The sequence below is a fragment of the Aethalodelphis obliquidens genome, unplaced genomic scaffold, assembly GCF_003676395.1.
Source record: "Aethalodelphis obliquidens isolate GAN/ISIS:26980383/991018 unplaced genomic scaffold, ASM367639v1 scaffold23, whole genome shotgun sequence".
Taxonomy (NCBI): Eukaryota; Metazoa; Chordata; class Mammalia; order Artiodactyla; family Delphinidae; genus Aethalodelphis; species Aethalodelphis obliquidens.
Window position 1 is genome coordinate 21,634,914 of NW_020837967.1, and position 20,626 is coordinate 21,655,539.

The 20,626-nt window shown below is 43.5% G+C and overlaps 1 protein-coding gene across 6 annotated transcripts in view; it reads right to left on the reverse strand.

Moving 5' to 3' along the window:
• Window positions 1–20,626, reverse strand: part of RSU1 (Ras suppressor protein 1) — a 356,063-nt gene that overhangs the window by 322,599 nt on the left and 12,838 nt on the right. For 5 of the 6 annotated variants that reach the window (XR_003436034.1, XR_003436033.1, XM_027121962.1 and 2 more), the window contains exon 3: window positions 9,229–9,279. The exons of the other annotated variant lie outside the window; for it this stretch is intronic. Coding sequence is in view for 3 of the 5 variants with exons in the window: in XM_027121962.1 (XP_026977763.1) it covers window positions 9,229–9,279 (51 nt within the window). In the remaining 2 variants the exon portion in view is untranslated. The remainder of the gene's footprint in view (window positions 1–9,228; window positions 9,280–20,626) is intronic. 6 annotated transcript variants of the gene reach the window in all.

Sequence of the window (20,626 nt, forward strand, 5' to 3'; positions counted from 1 at the left end):
CTACTGGAGTTGAAGAAAACATATATATATGTATATATACATATATATACACACACTACTGGCATACCTCGGAGATACTGCGGGTTCGGTTCCAGACCACCACAATAAAGTGAGTTTCCCAGTGCGTACAAATGTTTACACTATACTGTAGTCTATTAAGTGTGCAACAGCATTATTGCTTAAAAAAAAAAAGTCTTAACTTAGTGAAAAAATACTTTATTGCTAAAAAGAGCCCACCATCATCTGCACCTGCGACGAGTTACAGCAGTGATAGCAAAGATCACTGATCACAGACCACCGTAACAGATTTAATAATAAAGAAAAAGTTTGAAATATTGTGAAAATTGCCGACATGTGACACAGAGACACGAAGTGAGCAAACCCTGTTGGAAAAATGGTGCTAACAGAGTTGCTCAGTGCAGGGCTGCCACAAACCTTCAATTTGTAAAGACACAAACTATCAGTGAAGCTCAATACGGCAAAGTACAATAAAAGGAGGTCTGCCTGCATGTGTGTGTCACTCAAGATTACAAATTCTAGGGGCTTCCCTGGTGGCGCAGTGGTTGAGAGTCCGCCTGCCGATGCAGGGGACACGGGTTCGTGCCCCGGTCCGGGAAGATCCCACATGCCGCGGAGCGGCTGGGCCCGTGAGCCATGGCCGCTGAGCCTGCGCGTCCGAAGCCTGTGCTCTGCAACGGGAGAGGCCACAACAGTGAGAGGCCCGCGTAGATTACAAATTCGTATTTCATAAAATTTAAGTTGAAGCGTGTAAATCAGATGTAGCTTATGAGCACTTTTTAAAAGCTATCATAAAAAGAAGGAGCTTCACATGCCTTAAAAATCACCTTTCTGAAGTTTTGCACATATTTCCAGGAAACATCCCCTCTAAGATACAGGATTGGTGTATCCACACTGCAAATATACTAACGTTATCCCTCCCCTACTCAAGGTTTCTAAATCTGAGCTCCATGCGCCCCTAAAAAATTCATGGATGGTTTTAACAGGATCTACAAACCTGCTGAAATTATAAGGATTATGTGCGATTTTCTAGGAATCATGGACAAGGCTTTCACCCTCTTCTTAAAAACGGTGAGTTATGAAATGTCAAGAACTGCTCTAAAAGAACGTATATCACCAAGTATTGCACCTTTTAGAATATCCGCTCCCCCCGCCACCATGATACACACACATTACCTAGAAGACAGAGTCAGATGATTTACATAGAAACTTCTGCTGGTAGATAAATTCCGTTTGAGGGTTCTATTATAAATAGTAAAAGACAGCCAGGACATGGACGCAACCCAAATGTCCATTGATGGAGGAATGGATACAGAAGATATGGTACATATATACAATGGAATACTACTCAGCCATTAAAAAGAATGAAATAATGCCATTTGCAGCAACAGGGATGGACCTAGAGATTGTCATAATGAGTGAAGTAAGTCAGACAGAGAAGGACAAATATCGTATGATATCACTTATATGTAGAATCTAAAACAAACGGTACAAATGAACTTATTTACAAAACAGAAATAGAATCACAGCTGTAGAAAACAATCTTATGGTTACCCGAAGGGGACGGGGGGAGGGATAAATTGGGAGATTGGGATTGACATATACACACTACTACATATAAAATAGGTAACTAACAAGGACCTACTGTATCGCACAGGGAACTGTACTCAATTCTCTGTAACGGCCTATATGGGAAAAGAATCTAAAAAAGAAAGGATATATGTACACACGTAACTGATTCACTTTGCTGTACAGCAGAAACTAAAACAACGCTGTAAATCAACTAGACTCCAAAAAAAATTTTTTTAATTTTTTAAATTTTAAAGAAATAGTAAAAGAAACCCTTTCCAAGATCAGCTCCCCACGGTGGGTGAGCTAGGGTTTGGAAAGTGACAAGTTTCCATCAGCTCGCACATAATGATCTCCACAGCCTGCCACCTTTCTGAAATTCCCATAAGTGAAGTCGTTCCCTTTAAAAATCTGTTGTGGAAGAATTAACACACTACCCTTAGCTTGCTTCCTCTTAGCACAGGGCAGGACTCCAAGAAGAGGAATTCTAGAGTAGGTACATTTGGGATGGTGGGGCTGACATGAAAGGGATCAGAGGATGACAAGTGTCTGAGCGGAGGATACAACTGCATCGAAACCCACCTTCTCCAACTTCACCTGCTGGTCTTGGACTGTACTGGTTCTGGACCATGGGGCCAAAAGATGCTTCCATGTGACGGCCCTGCATGCTTCCTTACTAAAACCCAAAATAACAAACTCCCAACTACAGGCGATTTTTTAAATGGTACCTAACCAGTGGCACCACCGGAAAGATACTGTTCGATTAATAGCTTGTCTGGCTCAAAACTATGTATACATTTTTTCGAATCCAATCTTTCAAATGATGGCACAGGAACAAATTGATGAATGTGCACTAATTAAAAAAATAAGCTATTGATCAAAGCCTCTGTATTATAAATACATTTGTACTCTGTTAAAATGCAAACAGCAAGTTGTTTTGATACTGTCACAAGGTAAATTCATGACAGAGAGGCGATTTATTTTGCATATTCTCCCTCATAGTTTAATTTCATACAAGCCATGCACAAGAACTTTTGCATAAGGCATGACAAATAATCTATGAAAGAGGAAATAACTAGACATTTGGCAATAGGAAGGTGCTGGAAGACTGGTGAAGGTCATTCTTACAAGTTGGGACAGTTAATTTTTCTCATTCATCTCAACAATCTATTATGTCTGTCGAAAAGGGTTTCAGTTTATTATGCTTTTTAAAAACTGCTCACTTTTCTTCGTTATAATTGGACCTGCATATTTTGAGACTGCAATATTTTCATGCAAAACATGTTCCTTAATTCCTTTATAATAAGACGTACAGTAGAGATACTATCAATATATATATCTGCACAAAATCTTAAAACATTATATTAGCTTCCATGTGTTTAGAATATTATCTTTATAAAGTTACTGAAATCACTAAAGAAAATACCCTAGTATTTTCTTGTTCATTATAATTTTGAATTCATATATAAGCTATAACTAATAAGAAATAGCGTGTTAAAAAAAAGACATAAGTTTTGCCATCACACTTAGGTTTACTGCCTGCCTAGCCATTTCCGACACATTAAATGACAAGACAGGGTCACAGTTATGGCTGGCAAAGCTGCTAATATCTCAAGAGAATGTTTTACATGACAGTTAAAAGTTCAAAGTATAAAACTAAACAATTACATTCAGAGACCCACACTTATGAAAGGTTTACATAGAGCTGGTTGTTCAGTGTTTGCACAAAGCAAAAAGACCTCCTTTGCATCTTGCGGAAAATGATGAGGGTTTAGTCCTTAACATGCATGGGTCACAAAGTGAAAATAAATACTGTTGTCACATTTAAGGTGCTGGCAATATTTGTACATAGGTTTGGCTGTAAGAATAAAATTCTTTTTCAAATTAAGAAAAGCATCACATTGAAAAACTGATGCTCAGAGACTGTTTTATCAGTGACGCAGAATGCAATTCATTTCATAATGCATAGTATTCTTCCCTACACAGTGGCATTCAGTAAAAGAATCAGTTTAAATATGCACAAAATGCACGGTTATTTTTAAATTAAAATCTAGTCACATACATACATATTTTAAACTTCTTTCTTCCACAGGAGAAAAAAAATCTCATATATACTCAATACGAAAATTACTATAAAAGGCAATAAAATCCTCTCACTTTAAACAGACTGGAAGAAAAGTTTCTAACATGAGAAAGTAGCCATAATAAACACTAAAAATGACACGTGACACTGAATGTATACTTAAATTTGGGGAGCCAAACAGAAAAATAACATACCTCCTTATCTACATTAATTATGGCAAAACTGCATTATGTAAATGGAAGTAGTAACATCCCTGTTGGACGGAGCCGAGAAACTTGCAAAAAAATTTCGTCTGACAACACAAATTTGATTTCTAATCTTTTAGTACAAAATGAGGAGGAAAAAAAAAAAAAGTAACGTATCCCAACAGTGACCTCTAGTGGACAGGCTTAAAATGGTTGTCTCAGAAAGAAATTCCTCTTTAAGACTGCAAACAAGCAGAAAAACATTTACAAAGCTAAAACTCCCAAATACCATAAAAACCAGGGATCAGATAAGGCGCAGACTGAAAAAGACTCATCTAACCCTGGCTTATTTACAAGGGAGGGTCATCACCAAGGCAGGAGAGCAGGGACACAGGAAGATCACCTTTGAAATAACGCTGCGTCCCCATCTTAGACACACTGAGAGCAAGCAAGCCCTTGAGTCTATCATCTCGGACTGCTGGGACTTAGCAAAACGTACCACCTACCAAGCCACTAATCAACCGGCATTAACTGAGTGTCTGTTTCATGTTCTGCACACTTCTGGCACTGCTGTGGGATGGTACAACATATATAAGCATATGACAGGGCTCCTAATTTCAAGAAACTTAACCTACAATTCACTGTATGAAAATATTAGTAAATCATTCGGGACCTTAAATATATAAAACTAAGTGAAAGAGTAGCAGGTTCCAAACCCGAAGACACAGGATAGTATAGGTCTTCACTTCCCTTTGGAGAAGTGAAACTCAGCTGATCCCACAAGGGTCGCTGGGTGGAAAAAAGCACCCATGGGTGGTCATGATGCCCGCTTTCCCCACCGTGGGTCCTTAGGTGTCCCTGAGGAGCACAGGCACACCTTGGGGACTATGCAGGTTTGGTTCCAGACCACCCACCACAATAAAGAGATTACTGCTGTAAACTGAGTCACACCAATTTTTGGCTTCCTGGTACCTGTAACAGTTATGTTTATACTATCCTGTCATCTATTAAGTGTGCAAAGCATGTCTAGAAAACAATGTACATACCTTAAAAAGTACTTTATTGCTAAAAAAAAAAAAGTGCAAACCATCATCATCTGAGCCTTCAACGAGCTGTCTGTCATCTTTTTGCTGGTGAAGGGTTTGAAATACTTTGAGAGTTACCAAAGTGTGATGCAGAGACACGAGGTAAGCAAATGCTGTAGGAACAAAAGGGTGCCAACAGCCTTGCTCGACGCAGGGTTGCCACAGACCTTCAATTTCCCCCACAAAAACGCAATGTCTGCCAGGTGCAATAAAGCGGGGTCTGCCTGTACCCTGTCAGCACATCATCCCTTACCTATGAAAGGGCCCCTATAAAGGGGACACAGACAGCAATTTCTAGGACCTGAGGTTCTGTTTCTTTAGAGCACTCACGGTTCAGCACATTTGAAGTGAGCCTATAAGTAGTTAAGAAACAGAAGTGTGTAGTGGTCACAGCTAACCAAGTCCGTTAACCAGCTGATCCTGAGGAAACTATCAGCTTCCTACACTGACCACTTCACGGAAGCCAGCTATTTCCCCCCCGGCCCTGCTGGTCCTCTGTCTGCCCCCTCCCATCAACCACTATTGTTTTCTATGAGGACTGACTGGGAAGCTGCTGTGCACTCAGCATCAGGCCTTAAAGAAGAATAAGAGGGACTTCCCTGGTGGTCCAGTGGCTAAGACTCCGTGCTCCCAATGCAGGGGGCCCAGGTTCGATCCCTGGTCGGGGAACTAAGATCCCGCATGCCACAACTAAGGAGCCCACATGCCACAACTAAGACCCCACATGCCACAACTAAGACCCCACATGCCACAACTAAGGAGCCCACAAGCCACAACTAAGAAGTGCACACGCTGCAACTAAGAGCCCGCAGGTGGCCACAAAGACCCGGCACAGCCAAATAAATAAATAAATATGAAGGGAAAAAAAAGAACAAGACATGGTCCCTGCCTTCAACAAAGCTTAAGATATGTCTGGAGAGGAAGGAACAGGAAGCAACAGGAGGACGAGAAAGGGCCACGCTGGTGTCAAGAGTCTACGAACAATAGGCATTGGGGGAAGAGAGGGTTCTGGTTGGCCCTGGAGGGCAGGGGTGTGGGAGGAGGGTGGGCGGAGGGTGGAGGCGGAGGGTGGAGGGGGGGGCAGGCAAGGGAGGAAGGGAGGGGTGGGGCGGCCTGGCAACAGAACCTCAGCTTTCCTCTGAAGCCAGAAAAGCACCTCCTTCCGGTGCCCAGAGAGCTACCTGTCCAGTCACAGCAGAAACGCAGAAGGAAAAGATTCACTCGCAACTCGGCCTCCCACTCGTTCCATGCATCGCGGGAACGTGTACCTGGGCAAGTTGCTGCCGGCAGGGTCACCCCACAATCACTGCACCAAAATCCATCAGCAGGGCCCCAAGCCCCAGGTTTAATCGTCAATCGTGTCGCTGTAATAATGAGGAACCTCTAACAGCGATCACACTGACAATTTTGAAAGACGTTTACGAACTCTTGTGTCGAAAACGTCAAGAATTTCCACTCACAAAATCTTGGGGAATTTAGGGGTCATCAGCCCGCTTCCCCCTTCCACGTGGCCTCAGTCGTACTGCGTTGAGTGGACCCATTGATGTCAAAACCACCAGCATGAAAAGGTGCGAGTGCTACACTGTTCCAACGGCCCTACAGATACCGACGCAGGTCCGTGGAGTCAAGAGCTGTCCCCAGATCAAGGTCCCAGTGTGACGAAGCTGGTGATTCATTCCCTAAGTACACAAGAGGAGATATCACGACAGTGTAACTGGCACACGAAGAGAAAAACACACATACTTTTTCAAGATGAAAGCAGTGCTGAGGGGTTATCTTTTGAGTCTGAGTTTGAATGCGGTGCTGTCAGCCAGTCCCCGTTAAAGACCACGGAAAGTGAAAGACACTGATTACAATAAAAAGTGACAGGAGGGTGGGCACACCCACCTCCGTGTAATGCATATTTATATTTCCATCAAATGGACATATTTACTATAAACACTGGAAAAACCATAGCAAAGCCATTCATTTAAATGCCAGAAAAACAGTAAAAGATGCTAATTTGACCTTAGTGGATGGAACAGATCGGGTGTCACTGACACCACTCACAGTGGCTTGAAACAGAATTTACCAAGACAATTAATTAGAGCTTACTGGATTAGGTCAAGAGTGTCTCAAATGGGAGAAAGGGGAAGAAAAAAAAAAAAAGGAAGAAATAAATAAAAAGTTTGCATCCATTCACAGCGAACCTCTTCAGCAGCAGACACAATTTAACTGTATTTATGCCTACCCAAATTAATCTCATGTTGCATGTCCGGAAAGACAAATTGATCCCCTGATCCCTGAGATTTCTCTCTTTGGGGACATTTAAAAAGAAATAAACTACAACCACCTGAAAGACTTTTTAAGGACCAGATCAATTAATGGTATAATAGGCATAAAACATGTTTGGCTTTCTTGTTTAAATGGAAACTTTTGCTCTGATGATGATGCAAGATCTAACAACAGTAGTAAGCTTGGCAATTAAGAAATATGTTCATGAGCTAAACGACAGACAGCTTCTGGAATTTCTGCTCACAAAATCTGGGGTAATTTAGGGATCATGCAGTCCCCCCTCCAAAACAAACTGCAAATCCCCTCTGAACTGGGATTAGGGTCTCAGTGAAGAGCAGAACCGTTTATTACAAAAGCAATGAAAGTGGCAGCATATTACCTGTTACAATAACGATCACACGTGACCTGTCAGCCTCACTTTCAGCTGCTGGAGCCCCCGATACGCAAACATGACAGTTGTGCCCCTCTGCCCTTGCCATACAAACATGTGCTTTTTGCTAAAAATGAACTCATACGCCTGTCTGCTGCACACGAGGGGCCCTAACTGCCACTCCATTCTCAGTAATCAACAGCTCTGTGACATTGCTTCAAGCTGTATATAACACACACACACACATAAATTCGCGACACAAATCCCTCAACATGACATTCTGCTTCGTTTCACTGGACGTGGAAAGCTCCCTAACAAATTCCGGCCACATGATTAGAAAAATCATTCAAGTCTGCAGGAAATATGGCAAGCACAAAGAAGTGACCGTCAATTAGAAATCAGATGGCAGAGTGAGTCCCTGTCATTAAAAACTTTAAAGCCACAGCTCTAAAAATAAAATGGCGGGCTTCCCTGGTGGCACAGTGGTTGAGAGTCCGCCTGCCGATGCAGGGGACGCGGGTTCGTGCCCCAGTCCGGGAGGATCCCACATGCCGCGGAGCGGCTAGGCCCATGAGCCATGGCCGCTGAGCCTGCGTGTCCGGAGCCTGTGCTCCGCAACGGGAGAGGCCACAATAGTGAGAGGCCCGTGTACCACAAAAAAATAAAGAAATAAATAAAATAAATAAAATGGCCCACAATTATTCACAGAAGATACGTTACAAAAGGTATGAAATCGACTATATGTTAACCGTACCACTGCTAATGCCCAGGACAATTTTCTTTGGAAACCAGACTCAAGAACTTGAAAAACACAGATGCAAGTTTATATAATTTTTACAATTTGGGGCTTTTCTTCTCCCCCCATCAAGCAGGGAAGAAAAGTATAGCAACAGTTACATCTTCCCCTTTTGAGGAGAAAGTATAAATGAAAGCAAAGAACTCTTATTCTAACTTTTTTTTTTAATTAATTAATTTATTTATTTTTGGCTGCATTGGCTCTTCGTTGCTGTGCGCGGGCTTTCTCTAGTTGTGGTGAGCGGGGGCTACTCTTTGTTGCAGTGCGCGGGCTTCTCATTGCGGTGGCTTCTCTTGTTGCGGAGCACGGGCTTTAGGCGCGCGGGCTTCAGGAGTTGTGGCACGTGGGCTCAGGAGTTGTGGCTCACGGGCTCTAGAGTGCAGGCTCAGTAGTTGTGGTGCACGGGCTTAGCTGCTCCGCAGCATGTGGGATCTTCCCGGACCAGGGCTCAAACCCATGTCCCCTGCACTGGCAGGCGGATTCTTAACCACTGTGCCACCAGGGAAGCCCTCCTCTTTTTGATAAGTTTTTTTTTTTTTAAATAATAATGAAAGTCTCAGCATTTCAGGTCACTGCAGTAATTACCATGCCCTAAGGGGACCATTTCCAGACAATGTCACTGTCTTTCTGCAGTTTACACACATGATAGGGAAGAATCCTCAAAATAGAGCAAACTACAAAATACAGGACCACCATCTGCTCAGGTGCCTTAGTGTCACCCAAGTAACCTCTCGGTTTGCCTAAATAATCACTTGTCATTAGTGTCTGTAAAGGAAGACAGAAGAATCAGCAGTACTGCCACAGTCCCTAAAAGTCAGAAGTTGTGTAACAGGACGGCGCTGACTTACTCGTTAGCTTGTTGTGGCTGAGGACCAGCTGTGTGATGTGGGACAGGGTGACTGTAAAAGAAAAAAGAGAAATCACACAGTCAGTTAATGTACCCAAAGTACACCTACACTCCTACAAGGTGAAGTGCTAAGTTATTTTCCCAGGTTGGAGTGTTATCGCTCGAAAAAAGAGAAGCAGGGGTTCACAGAAGGCTGTCTGCTCAATGTTAAACCAAATCAGGAAAAGCTATGCAATTAGCAGAGCAGAGCGAGTCAGCACTGATGGCATTAATGTCGCAGGGCCAAACGCGACAAGGCCCCGTTAGTGCCGCTCGGCAGCCTGGCCCAGTGGTCCAGCCTCAAGAGCCCATCTCACTAAGGGGACCGGTCAGGAGATCCGGCCCAGAGCCCGGGGAGGGACAGCTCCTCCCCCACTTCCCCACACGCTTAAACAAACCATCGCGTCGAGACAGGGACCACGTCACCCTACCGCCCCTGAGCCCACGGTCAACCCCGAAACGCTGCTACAGGCTCTCAGCTGATCCCAGTAAGAACCTTCCACAAGCTCCTCTCTACAAGTTTTGGTTGACATTTCAAAGCAGCAGCAGATTGCTCACCAATTTCGAACATTATCATGGAGGCTTAATCTGCTGAAAAAGATTAGGTCTGCTTTAAAAAGAAAAACAGGTTTTTCCAACTATCGAGAAAGAAAGTATACATACAGATCCATTTAAAAAAGAAAAAGAAGAAGAAAAGAAAGAAAAGGAAAAAAAAAAAGCCAGACGAGGCTTCCCATGTGGCGCAGTGGTTGAGAGTCCGCCTGCCGATGCAGGGGACACGGGTTCGTGCCCCGGTCCTGGAGGATCCCACATGCCGCGGGGTGGCTGGACCTGTGAGCCATGGCCGCTGAGCCTGCGCGTCCGGAGCCTGTGCTCCGCAACAGGAGAGGCCACAGCAGTGAGAGGCCCGCGTACCCGAAAAAAAAAAAAAAAAAAAAACCCAGACGGAAAAAAGTGACCTGCCTTCTACTTTGGGTTCTAAAATTTCACTGTGTGGTCAGCAAGCTATATGTATATTTTATTTTTGTGGGTATATATATAAATTATATATATACACACACCTATTTATATAAATTAAATATTTATATATAAATTAAAATCTAAATGATTTTACACAATATACTAAATATACTATTTAAATACAGTATACTTTATACAGTATACTTTATATTACAATTTTAAACGCAGATGTATTAGTGAAGAAACATATTTAAAATTTTTAAAAAATTTTTCCGGGCTTCCCTGGTGGCGCAGTGGTTGAGAGTCCGCCTGCGGATGCAGGGGACGCGGGTTCGTGCCCCGGTCCGGGAAGATCCCACATGCCCCGGAGGGCTGGTCCCATGAGCCATGGCCACTGAGCCTGCGCATCCGGAGCCTGTGCTCCGCAGTGGGAGAGGCCACAACAGTGAGAGGCCCGCGTACCGCAAAAAAAAAAAAAAAAAATTTTTCCAATATTCTTTCTATAAGAACGTTACTTTAATGCAACAGAGTTGCATTAATGCATTATTATTATTATTAATGCATTATTTTAATGCAACAGAGTTTTTTCCATAAAGGAATAATAAGACAAATATTTTTTCTCAAGAAGGGTCTCAGGGTTGGACCCCAGCATCCTTGAAAAAAATAGGTATCATCGCTGACCACAATTTTTGAGTGTTTTTCTTTTGTTCAACCTCCCACAAAGTTAGAGAAGATATAATGCAAAGACCTGCTTTTCTGCCCTGACCCATTTGAGATTAAGCTGTTGGCTTGATGTCCCATAAACTTTAGGGTATTCCTACAAAGACATTTTCCTGCAAAACCACAACAAAATCACCAAAGTCAAAAACTGAGCACGATACATCACTACCATCTAATCCTCAGCCCCCAAGTTTCAGCAAATGCCCCGGTGTCCTTTTGACGCGTCCCCACCACTGAGGACTTCCCTGCTTTCTGGCAAGAGACAGTCAAGCTCATCTTGTACTTCTGCTGCCACAGGCTTGGAATCAATCAGCCACTTCTCCAATGAGCTGATTCTGTGGAAAATAGTACTTACAAGCCAAAATCTGGGCACTAGATGTGCTCGTTGTTACTTGGGGGCTCAGTATTCTCAGTGCACAGAATTAGAGAATACACACACTCACCCCCACACACACACATCTGTACGGATCTGTACACACACATCTGAACTTGAATCCCAAGTTCACACCAATATATGGATTCCAATACAACACTGCATGGTTCATTCTCATTTTCTCCGTTTCCTATTTGTTAACTCCCTTCTCTAACAGCGAGAACTCTGGCGTCCATTATTTTTAACCTCCTTACGTACGCCATCGATACCCCTACATATAACTGCGTGAAGCAGGGTTATCTTACAGCCGTGTTGGGATGGCTCTATGCTGACCTGCAGGGACACCTGGAAGTCTGATACTGATTCTGGGTCAAGATCCAGATGAGTAGATGAGCTCGAAATGTGTCATGTCCTGTTCAAAGTTGCAAACACCTTGGAGGCTCCAGGACCAGCATGTTCACATGTCCAGGGATGTGTGGTCACTGGCTTATACCTGGTTAGAGGCACCTGACCAGTCGGGCACAGAAGACAGCGCTAGACATTTCTGCCCACGCACTCCCAACACCCAGACTCGTTGAATATGTCTTGAAAGTTCTTACCTGGAGATAAAGTATGCCCTGAGCAACCAAGAAACGAGCCTGGGGGGCTGCGAGCCTGGGGGGCTGCGCCCTGGGAACCCTGGCGTTCGCCTGTGCTTTGTAACCCCTGCTAAGCTATGTCCTGTGCCCTCATTAACTCCCTGGGTGAGTGGGCTCTGAGGAACCTTCTGGGTTCTTTCAACTATGCACCCGTGTATTAATGCAGGAACCCATCTCCCCATGCTCTTTCTTCCTACCTGGACACCTGCCCAGTTCACCCTCCTCACCTGCACCTCCAACCTCCTGGCCGTGGTCCTGCTTTGGGGCTTGGACCCCCCAAGCCAGGCTCCCCATCCTGCTCTGGGCCACCACGCCCACCCCCCAACACCTGAATGCCTCTTTTTCTGTTGCACTTACTGGCTTCGGGATTGAAACCTTAGGGGAGGAGGAAGAGAAAGGCAAAGCACAGGGGAAGAGCATTTTTGTGATTTTAAAAGCATAACCATGATGGCTTCTTACATGACAAGTTAGATTCTAGACACTGCAGAACATCTCACACATTTGTATTTATAAGAGTTAAGACTGTTCTTGTCCACCAGATAAAGCATTCCTTTACCTCTGAGGCATAGAGTCTGATATGAAAACAAAAAATCTCCAAGAGCTGTCCTCATACAAAACCAGATGAAACAGCTTCAGAGATATACGAGTTAAGACAGTGGTCAGTATCAAAGGAGAACAAACCACAAATAACAGGTGTTACACAAGAGTTTCTCTCTCACTTACACACGGGCAGTCCAGAGGTTCCTGGTATCTTGTTGCTCAGCCATTCATGGATCCCACCTCATGCTCCAAAAAGGCTGCCTGAGCTTAGCCATCATGCCTGCATTCCCCTTGGGAAGACGGAAAGGGGAAAAAAGCCTTCCTCCTTCACAATTCTTCCAAGAAATTGCACACGGCACTTCCATTTACAAGCAATTAATCAACATTTTGTAATACAGTGATGCCTAGATGCAAAAGAGGTGGGGAAACACAGCCTGGATTCCAAGTGACCACATGCCAGATACAAGTGGGGGTTTTATAACCCACAAAGACGGGGCAAACCAAAACAGACAACTAGCAGCCTCTCACACTAGCAAACCACTCCATTTGAGAGTCACAGAAATCAATTCTGATGACAAAAGCAAAAACCCCTGATAATCTGATCGCCTCCTGCCGTAATTTTTCCTAAAATATCACAACTACCATAATTAAAGAGAAAAAAACTTTGCTCTTCTCGCAGCTAACATTCACAATGAAAGATTTAATTAGGAAAAGTTGGGCCTTTGCAATCTTTTCATTCTGTCTTCTCTACAAGCATTTAGCCGGGGAGAAAATCAGTAAGTTTGAAAGTCCTTTTTTTTTTTTAAATAGAGAAGAGAAGTGCATTTGTTGCTTCACCTGATCACACCACTAGAGATGTATTTTTCTTTCTCATTATTGTTACAGGGCTACATGCTAAAGTACGTAAGAGGGAGAAAAATTAGAGCAGAAAAGAAAAAGTTAATAAAAGATCTGTGAGGAAATGTTTAGGGCAACAAAGGACTCCAGGCTGGGTCTGCGGGGAGAGCAGTTAAGTTGGACAGAATTGAAATCACAGAATCAATCACAAAGCCTGTGACAGGCAAAGACCAAGGACCAACGGACATATTCATGCAACCTGCCACTCCCCTCCACTTGGCCGTGGTGAGCCCATTGTGGGTTTCCTATGGAAACTGCAGTGTTAAAAAAGGAGAAAAGGTCTAGCAGAATAGAATGGCTTATTTAAAAGTACAATAGCCACCCTAGTCAATCATGTGGGTGAAATGGAATGAGGCTGTCCCCACTGACCTGCCCTGCTAACCCTAACCGCACACTGGGAAATCTCCCGCTGCAGGAATATCATACCTTACGGTCCTGCCAGCCAGGAACTGTCAGGTTGCAGGGGCACCAGAACAGTGACAACAAACTGTTACTAAAATTCCTAAAGCGATATTAAACCATGCACTGCCGGGCATTTTCTAAGTCGAATGCACTTCCAAAAGTCAGCTAAATAACTGAGAAAACGTGTTGGCATACTCAGTTGACTGCTGCCACGCCTCGGATACCATTCTGTCTTCAGCCTTTAGAAACGGTATGTGGGGACTTCCCTGGTGGCGCAGTGGTGAGGAATCCACCTGCCAGTGCAGGGGACACAGGTTCGAGCCCTGGTCCGGGAAGATCCCACATGCCGCAGAGCAACTAAGCCCGTGCGCCACAACTACTGAGCCTGCGCTATACAGCCCGCAAGCCACAACTACTGAGCCCACGTGCCACAACTACTGAGCCCGCGAGCCACAACTGGATATTTACCAGGCACGCTCAGAGTGTCAGTGGTCTCTTCCTTGGAGATTCTGTTAGAAGTAACGTCAACAGTACATCCTCATGAGACTGGGACAGTCCTGGATTACGCCCACTTTCCCTCTCAAAACTTCCCTGGTTTGCATATGATATGCCACACAGTCCCTCAATTTAGGTAACACAGAATATGCACCAAAATCCTAAACTGCAAAATATAAAAGGATCGTGGGCACAAGAGAAGTGTATCTGAAAGGATAATGGGAGATTAGAAGGAGACATCACAGGGACTTCCCTGGCGGTCCAGTGGTTAGGACTCCACGCTGCCACTGCAGGGGGCTAGGGTTCGATCCCTGGTCGGGGAGCTAAGCCCTGTGGTGCAGTCAGAAAAAAAAAAAAAAAAAGGAGACATCATTTACTGTGGGATGACACGTCCAGTGCTTTAAGGCACTGAAACTGGACTTGGAGGATATATGGAAATGGGAGGCTATGGAAGCAATTCTAGGCTTATTTGAGTGAAGAGATGGAAAACAGAGAAGACACAGGCCTGGACTGAGCAGGCGGTATTGGAATGGAATATATTCAGAAAAATCAAAGGACTAGCTAACACTCCTAGAAAAAGAATCGTGGTTTCTAGATAAAACGTGGAAGCAGATGTTATTTTTTAAAACAGACACAGTCTTTTTTTTTCTTTCCTTCTTCTTCAGCATCAAGTAGACAGTGTGAGGAAAGGAAGCAGGATGAAATCCGCAGCACCAGATGATGACGTGGCGGACCTCCTTTCAAAAGAACCCACCATATCACAGCGATGTGCCTGTCTCTCCAGTCTCCAGTCTGGCAATCAGAAGCAAGTTACTCCTCTGGAGGCACGTTAGAAAGGATAAAAGTTCTAGCTTCACGGAGTGACGTTGCTATCCAGGGGAAAAAACACAGCCAGGATGAGACAAGGGGAGCGAGACTTGGAAACGCACACAGTGGTAACGGGACTTGAAAGTTTCTGCCGCCTCATCGCAGGTCAGAATTGGGCATCTTTGGGTTCCCGATGAAAGATTCTAGAACACTGGCCACCAAAACCTGGATTGTAACCGTCAGTTCATTTCACAGGCTGCGCTCCCATGGAAGCAATCGGAAAGACACCACTACCTTCAGAAGACAAACGGTTTACTATTTTGTCTGGTCTCGCCACACGGCATGCGGGATCTTAGTTCCCCCACCAGGGATCGAACCCACGGCCCCTTGCATTGGAAGTGCAGCGTCTTAACCACTGGACTGCCAGGGAAGTCCCTAGTTTACCCTTTTTTGACAGCTCTTGAGCTATCAAATATTGCAGTGGGAGAACAGCCATACCCTCGGGGATGTTCAAAGAGGGTCACCTTTGACTTGTGTTACAATTCCAGGATGGGCAGCCTTCAAATTCGGGGCAAGTCTGCAGATTACACTGCAAACGGTACCCTCTGTGAATCCAATTCCTCCCAAAGTTGTTGACTACAAAGAAGAATTCATTTGAACTGAAAATACAGGATGATCCCAAAGGCTTTTCCATTTGGGCTCCCAGTAGGCTAGAAACAGCGACAGCCCTAAGTAACCCAGATTCAGAGACTCGGCGGGGCTGCGGGAGAGGCCGCACGTGAGCACCACGCAGCCACGCTGACCACTCTGGGTCCCGTGTCTCCAAGATGCATGACTGAAACGCCTGCCCGCGTCACACGCTGAAGTTACTGCACCCCTGCTAGAAGGATGCAGATTCAGATCTTAAGCACGCAGCTTCTGACAGTATATTTAAGTGAAGGCAGACAATAAAACGTTTGATACCAAGGTGTAATACAAATATCGTATTCATCAACACACCCAGAATCATAAAAGAACATTTCTTTTGAATTTTGTTCATAATTTAAAACTTCAGCGGGAAAAAAAAAAATCACCAGGGTATGAAAGCTTTCCTTCCCTCCCCAACCAACTACTGTGGTGAGGTGGAAACTCTTTGGTAGCAAGTTTTCAAAACTGGTTACTTGACTGCGTCCTATTTGCACATAAATGGTCACTCAAGCATGATTAATTGCTTTTTCATTCAATAGAAAGCAATTTATCATATGTGATGATTTTTAACAATGTGATACGTCTTCCTTTACGTAAATAAGAGCAGAGAATTCACACGTCCTGAGAACCGCCATGAGCTGGTCACTGACTGAGGCTTCTGTGTCTACTGGGACATTAAGTCAAAAGACGCTGGACCCAAGGCACCGTGTTACTGACGACATGGAGCCCACATCCTTCCCATCCAAACACATCGCTTTACAGTCTCTCCTTCAGGAAAAAGGACAAAGAAAAATTTTTAATTTTGAAGATGTCTGGGAGAATTAAAGAGGAAAATACAGTGAGCTGCCTAAGGTTCACAGTTGTTCACTGCTCTTGGGGACTGAGGAAGATGACATGAATGAAGGCTCAGGGAGTTACAAACTGTTTGCAGCGCACTGTACTTAGTTATGTTGACAAAAACAGAATACGCGTGAGACACAGGCACTGCCGTCAAGGAGCTTACTCTGTAATGAGGGGAAGCGATAAAAAACCACAACACAAGGCAGAATGTCAGCACCACAAGGAGGTAAGCGGATTCGAAACTCCTGTTAAAAGGGAAATGCTGCAGGGCTTCCCTGGTGGCGCAGTGGTTGAGAGTCCGCCTGCCGATGCAGGGGACGCGGGTTCGTGCCCCGGTGCGCGAAGATCCCACATGCGGCGGAGCGGCTGGGCCCGTGAGCCATGGCCGCTGGGCCTGTGCGTCCGGAGCCTGTGCTCCGCAACGGGAGAGGCCACAACAGTGAGAGGCCCGCGTACCGAGCAAAAAAAAAAGGCAAATGCTGCAAAGTTTTTTCAGGGTGAGTAAGAGCTTCCAGGTCCAGAGTCAGTTTTATTCTATATCTACATACCTACCTTCTCCCCCTAACCCAGCTTTTTTGGTTTTTTTTTTTATAAGTCTGTATTGAATAATTTTTCTAGCATGAACTGTTTTAATTGTGTAACCTAAAATAGGTGTACTTTTAGAAATCAGTTATAGGAAAAAGCTTCAGCTCCTCAATTTACAGATAAGGAAACTGTGGCCCAGAGGTAAAGTGATCTTCCTAAGGTTCCCCACAAACTCCCCACTCCCCCAGAATCAGAACTGAGACTCTAACCAAGGCTTCCAGATTCTACCTCTTGAGCTTATTCTTCCTAAACTGGAAAAACAATATTCACACCTCGGGGGAGTGTTCTTTTCAAGATGGTGGAAATGCCTATCATTAAAGAGAATAAACCAGAGTGGAAAGTCCTTTCTATCCTGAAGAGATATGACAGTTACACAGAGGGCCTCAAGCACAGCTAGAATACCAAGTTTAAAGCAGTGTGAGGCCCAGACTGTAACTCCATGAGAATACTGACGAAAATAAAAAAATCGCTGGATTTCTCTAGAGCGCAGTTCCTCGTGTTTAAAATGAAAAGCTGAATTCGATTCTGTGAGAAACACAGAAGAGAGAAGAAAAGAAAGAACTAATATACATGTAATGCCTCCTACATCAATATGCAACACCGGGGACTTTATAACCACTCATTAGAATAAAAAATGTTAAAATATAACAACTGACACTGCAGAAACACAAAGGATCATGAGAGACTATTAGAAGCAACTCTATGCCAATAAAATGGACAGCCCGGAAGAAACGGACAAATTCTTAGAAAAGCACAACCTTCTGAGACTGAACCAGGAAGAAAGAGAAAATGTAAACAGACCAATCACAAGCACTGAAATTGAAACTGTGATTAAAAACCTTCCAACAAACAAAAGCCCAGGACCGGATGGCTTCACAGACAAATTTTATCAAACACTTAGAGAAGAGCTAACACCTATCCTTCTCAAACTCTTCCAAAATATAGCAGAGGAAGGAACACTCCCAAACTCATTCTACGAGGCCACTATCACCCTGATACCAAAACCAGACAAGGATGTCACAAAGAAAGAAAACTACAGGCCAATATCACTGATGAACATAGATGCAAAAATCCACAACAAAATACTAGCAAACAGAATCCAACAGCACATTAAACGGATCATACACCATGATCAAGTGAGGTTTATTCCAGGAATGCAAGGATTCTTCAATATACGCAAATCAATCAACGTGATACACCATATTAACAAACTGAAGAAGAAAAACCATATGATCATCTCAATAGATGCAGAGAAAGCTTTGGACAAAATTCCACACCCATTTATGATAAAAACTCTCCAGAAAGTAGGCATAGAGGGAACCTACCTCAACATAATAAAAGCTATATATGACAGACCCACAGCCAACATCATTCTCAATGGTGAAAAACTGAAACCATTTCCTCTAAGATCAGGAACAAGACAAGGCTGCCCACTCTCACCACTATTATTCGACATAGTTTTGGAAGTTTTAGCCACAGCAATCGGAGACGAAAAATAAATAAAAGGAATGCAAATTGGAAAGAAGTAGAACTGTCACTGTTTGCAGATGACATGGTGCTATACATAGAGAATCCTAAAGATGCCACCAGAAAACTACTACAGCTAATCAATGAATTTGGTAGAGTAGCAGGATACAAAATTAATGCACAGAAATCTCTTGCATTCCTATACACTAATGATGAAAAATCTGAAAGAGAAATTAAGGACACACTCCCATTTACCACTGCAACAAAAAGAATAAAATACCTAGGAATAAACCTACCTAAGGAGACAAAAGACCTGTATGCAGAAAACTATAAGACAGTGATGAAAGAAATTAAAGATGATACAAACAGATGGGAAGATATACTATGTTCTTGGATTGGAAGAATCAACATTGTGAAAATGACTACACTACCCAAAGTGATCTAAAGATTCAATGCAATCCCTCTCAAACTACCAAGGGCATTCTTCACAGCACTAGAACAAAAAATTTCACAATTTGTATGGAAACACAAAAGACCCCAAATAACCAAAGCAATCTTGAGAAAGAAAAACAGAGCTGTAGGAATCAGGCTCCCTGACTTCAGACTATACTACAAAGATACAGTAATCAAGACAGTATGGTGCTGGCACAAAAACAGAAAGATAGATCAATGGAACAGGATAGAAAGCCCAGAGATAAACCCACGCACATGTGGTCACCTTATCTTTGATAAAGGTGGCAGGAATGTACAGTGGAGAAAGGACAGCCTCTTCAATAAGTGGTGCTGGGAAAACTGGACAGGGACCTGTAAAAGAATGAAATTAGAACACTCCCTAACACCATACACAGAAATAAACTCAAAATGGATTAAAGACCTAAATGTAAGGCCAGACACTATCAAACTCTTAGAGGAAAATATAGGCAGAACACTCTATGACATAAATCATAGCAAGATCCTTTTTGACCCACCTCCTAGAGAAATGGAAATAAAAATAAACAAATGGGACCTAATGAAACTTAAAAGCTTTTGCACAGCAAAGGAGACCATAAAAAAGACAAAATGACAACCCTCAGAATGCGAGAAAATATTTGCAAATGAAGCAACTGACAAAGGATTAATCTCCAAATTTACAAGCAGTTCATGCAGCTCAATATCAGAAAAACAAACAGCCCAATCCAAAAATGGGCAGAAGACCTAAATAGACATTTCTCCAAAGAAGATATACAGATTGCCAACAAACACATGAAAGGATGCTCAACATCACTAATCATTAGAGAAATGCAAATCAAAACTACAATGAGGTATCACCTCACACCAGTCAGAATGGCCATCATCAAAACATCTACAAACAATAAATGCTGGAGAGGGTGTGGAGAAAAGATAACCCTCTTGCACTGTTGGTGGGAATGTAAAGTGATACAGCCACTATGGAGAACAATACGGAGGTTCCCTAGAAAACTAAAAACAGAACTACCATATGACCCAGCAATCCCACTACTGGGCATATACCCAGAGAAAACCATAATTCAAAAAGAGTCAGGTACCACAATGTTCACTGCAGCTCTGTTTACAATAGCCAGGATATGGAAGCAACCTAAGTGTCCATTGACAGATGAATGGATAAAGAAGATGTGGCACATATATACAATGGAATATTACTCAGCCATATAAAGAAACGAAATTGAGTTATTTGTAGTGCAGTGGATGGACCAAGAGTCTGTCCTACAGAGTGAAGTCAGAAAGAGAAAAACAAATACTGTATGCTAACACATATACCTGGACTCTAAATTAAAAAATGGTTCTGAAGAACCTAGGGGCAGGACAGGAATAAAGACACAGACATAGAGAATGGATTTGAGACACGGGGAGGGGGAAGGGTAAGCTGGGACAAAGTGAGAGAGTGGCATGGACATACATACACTACCAAATGTAAAACAGATAGCTAGTGG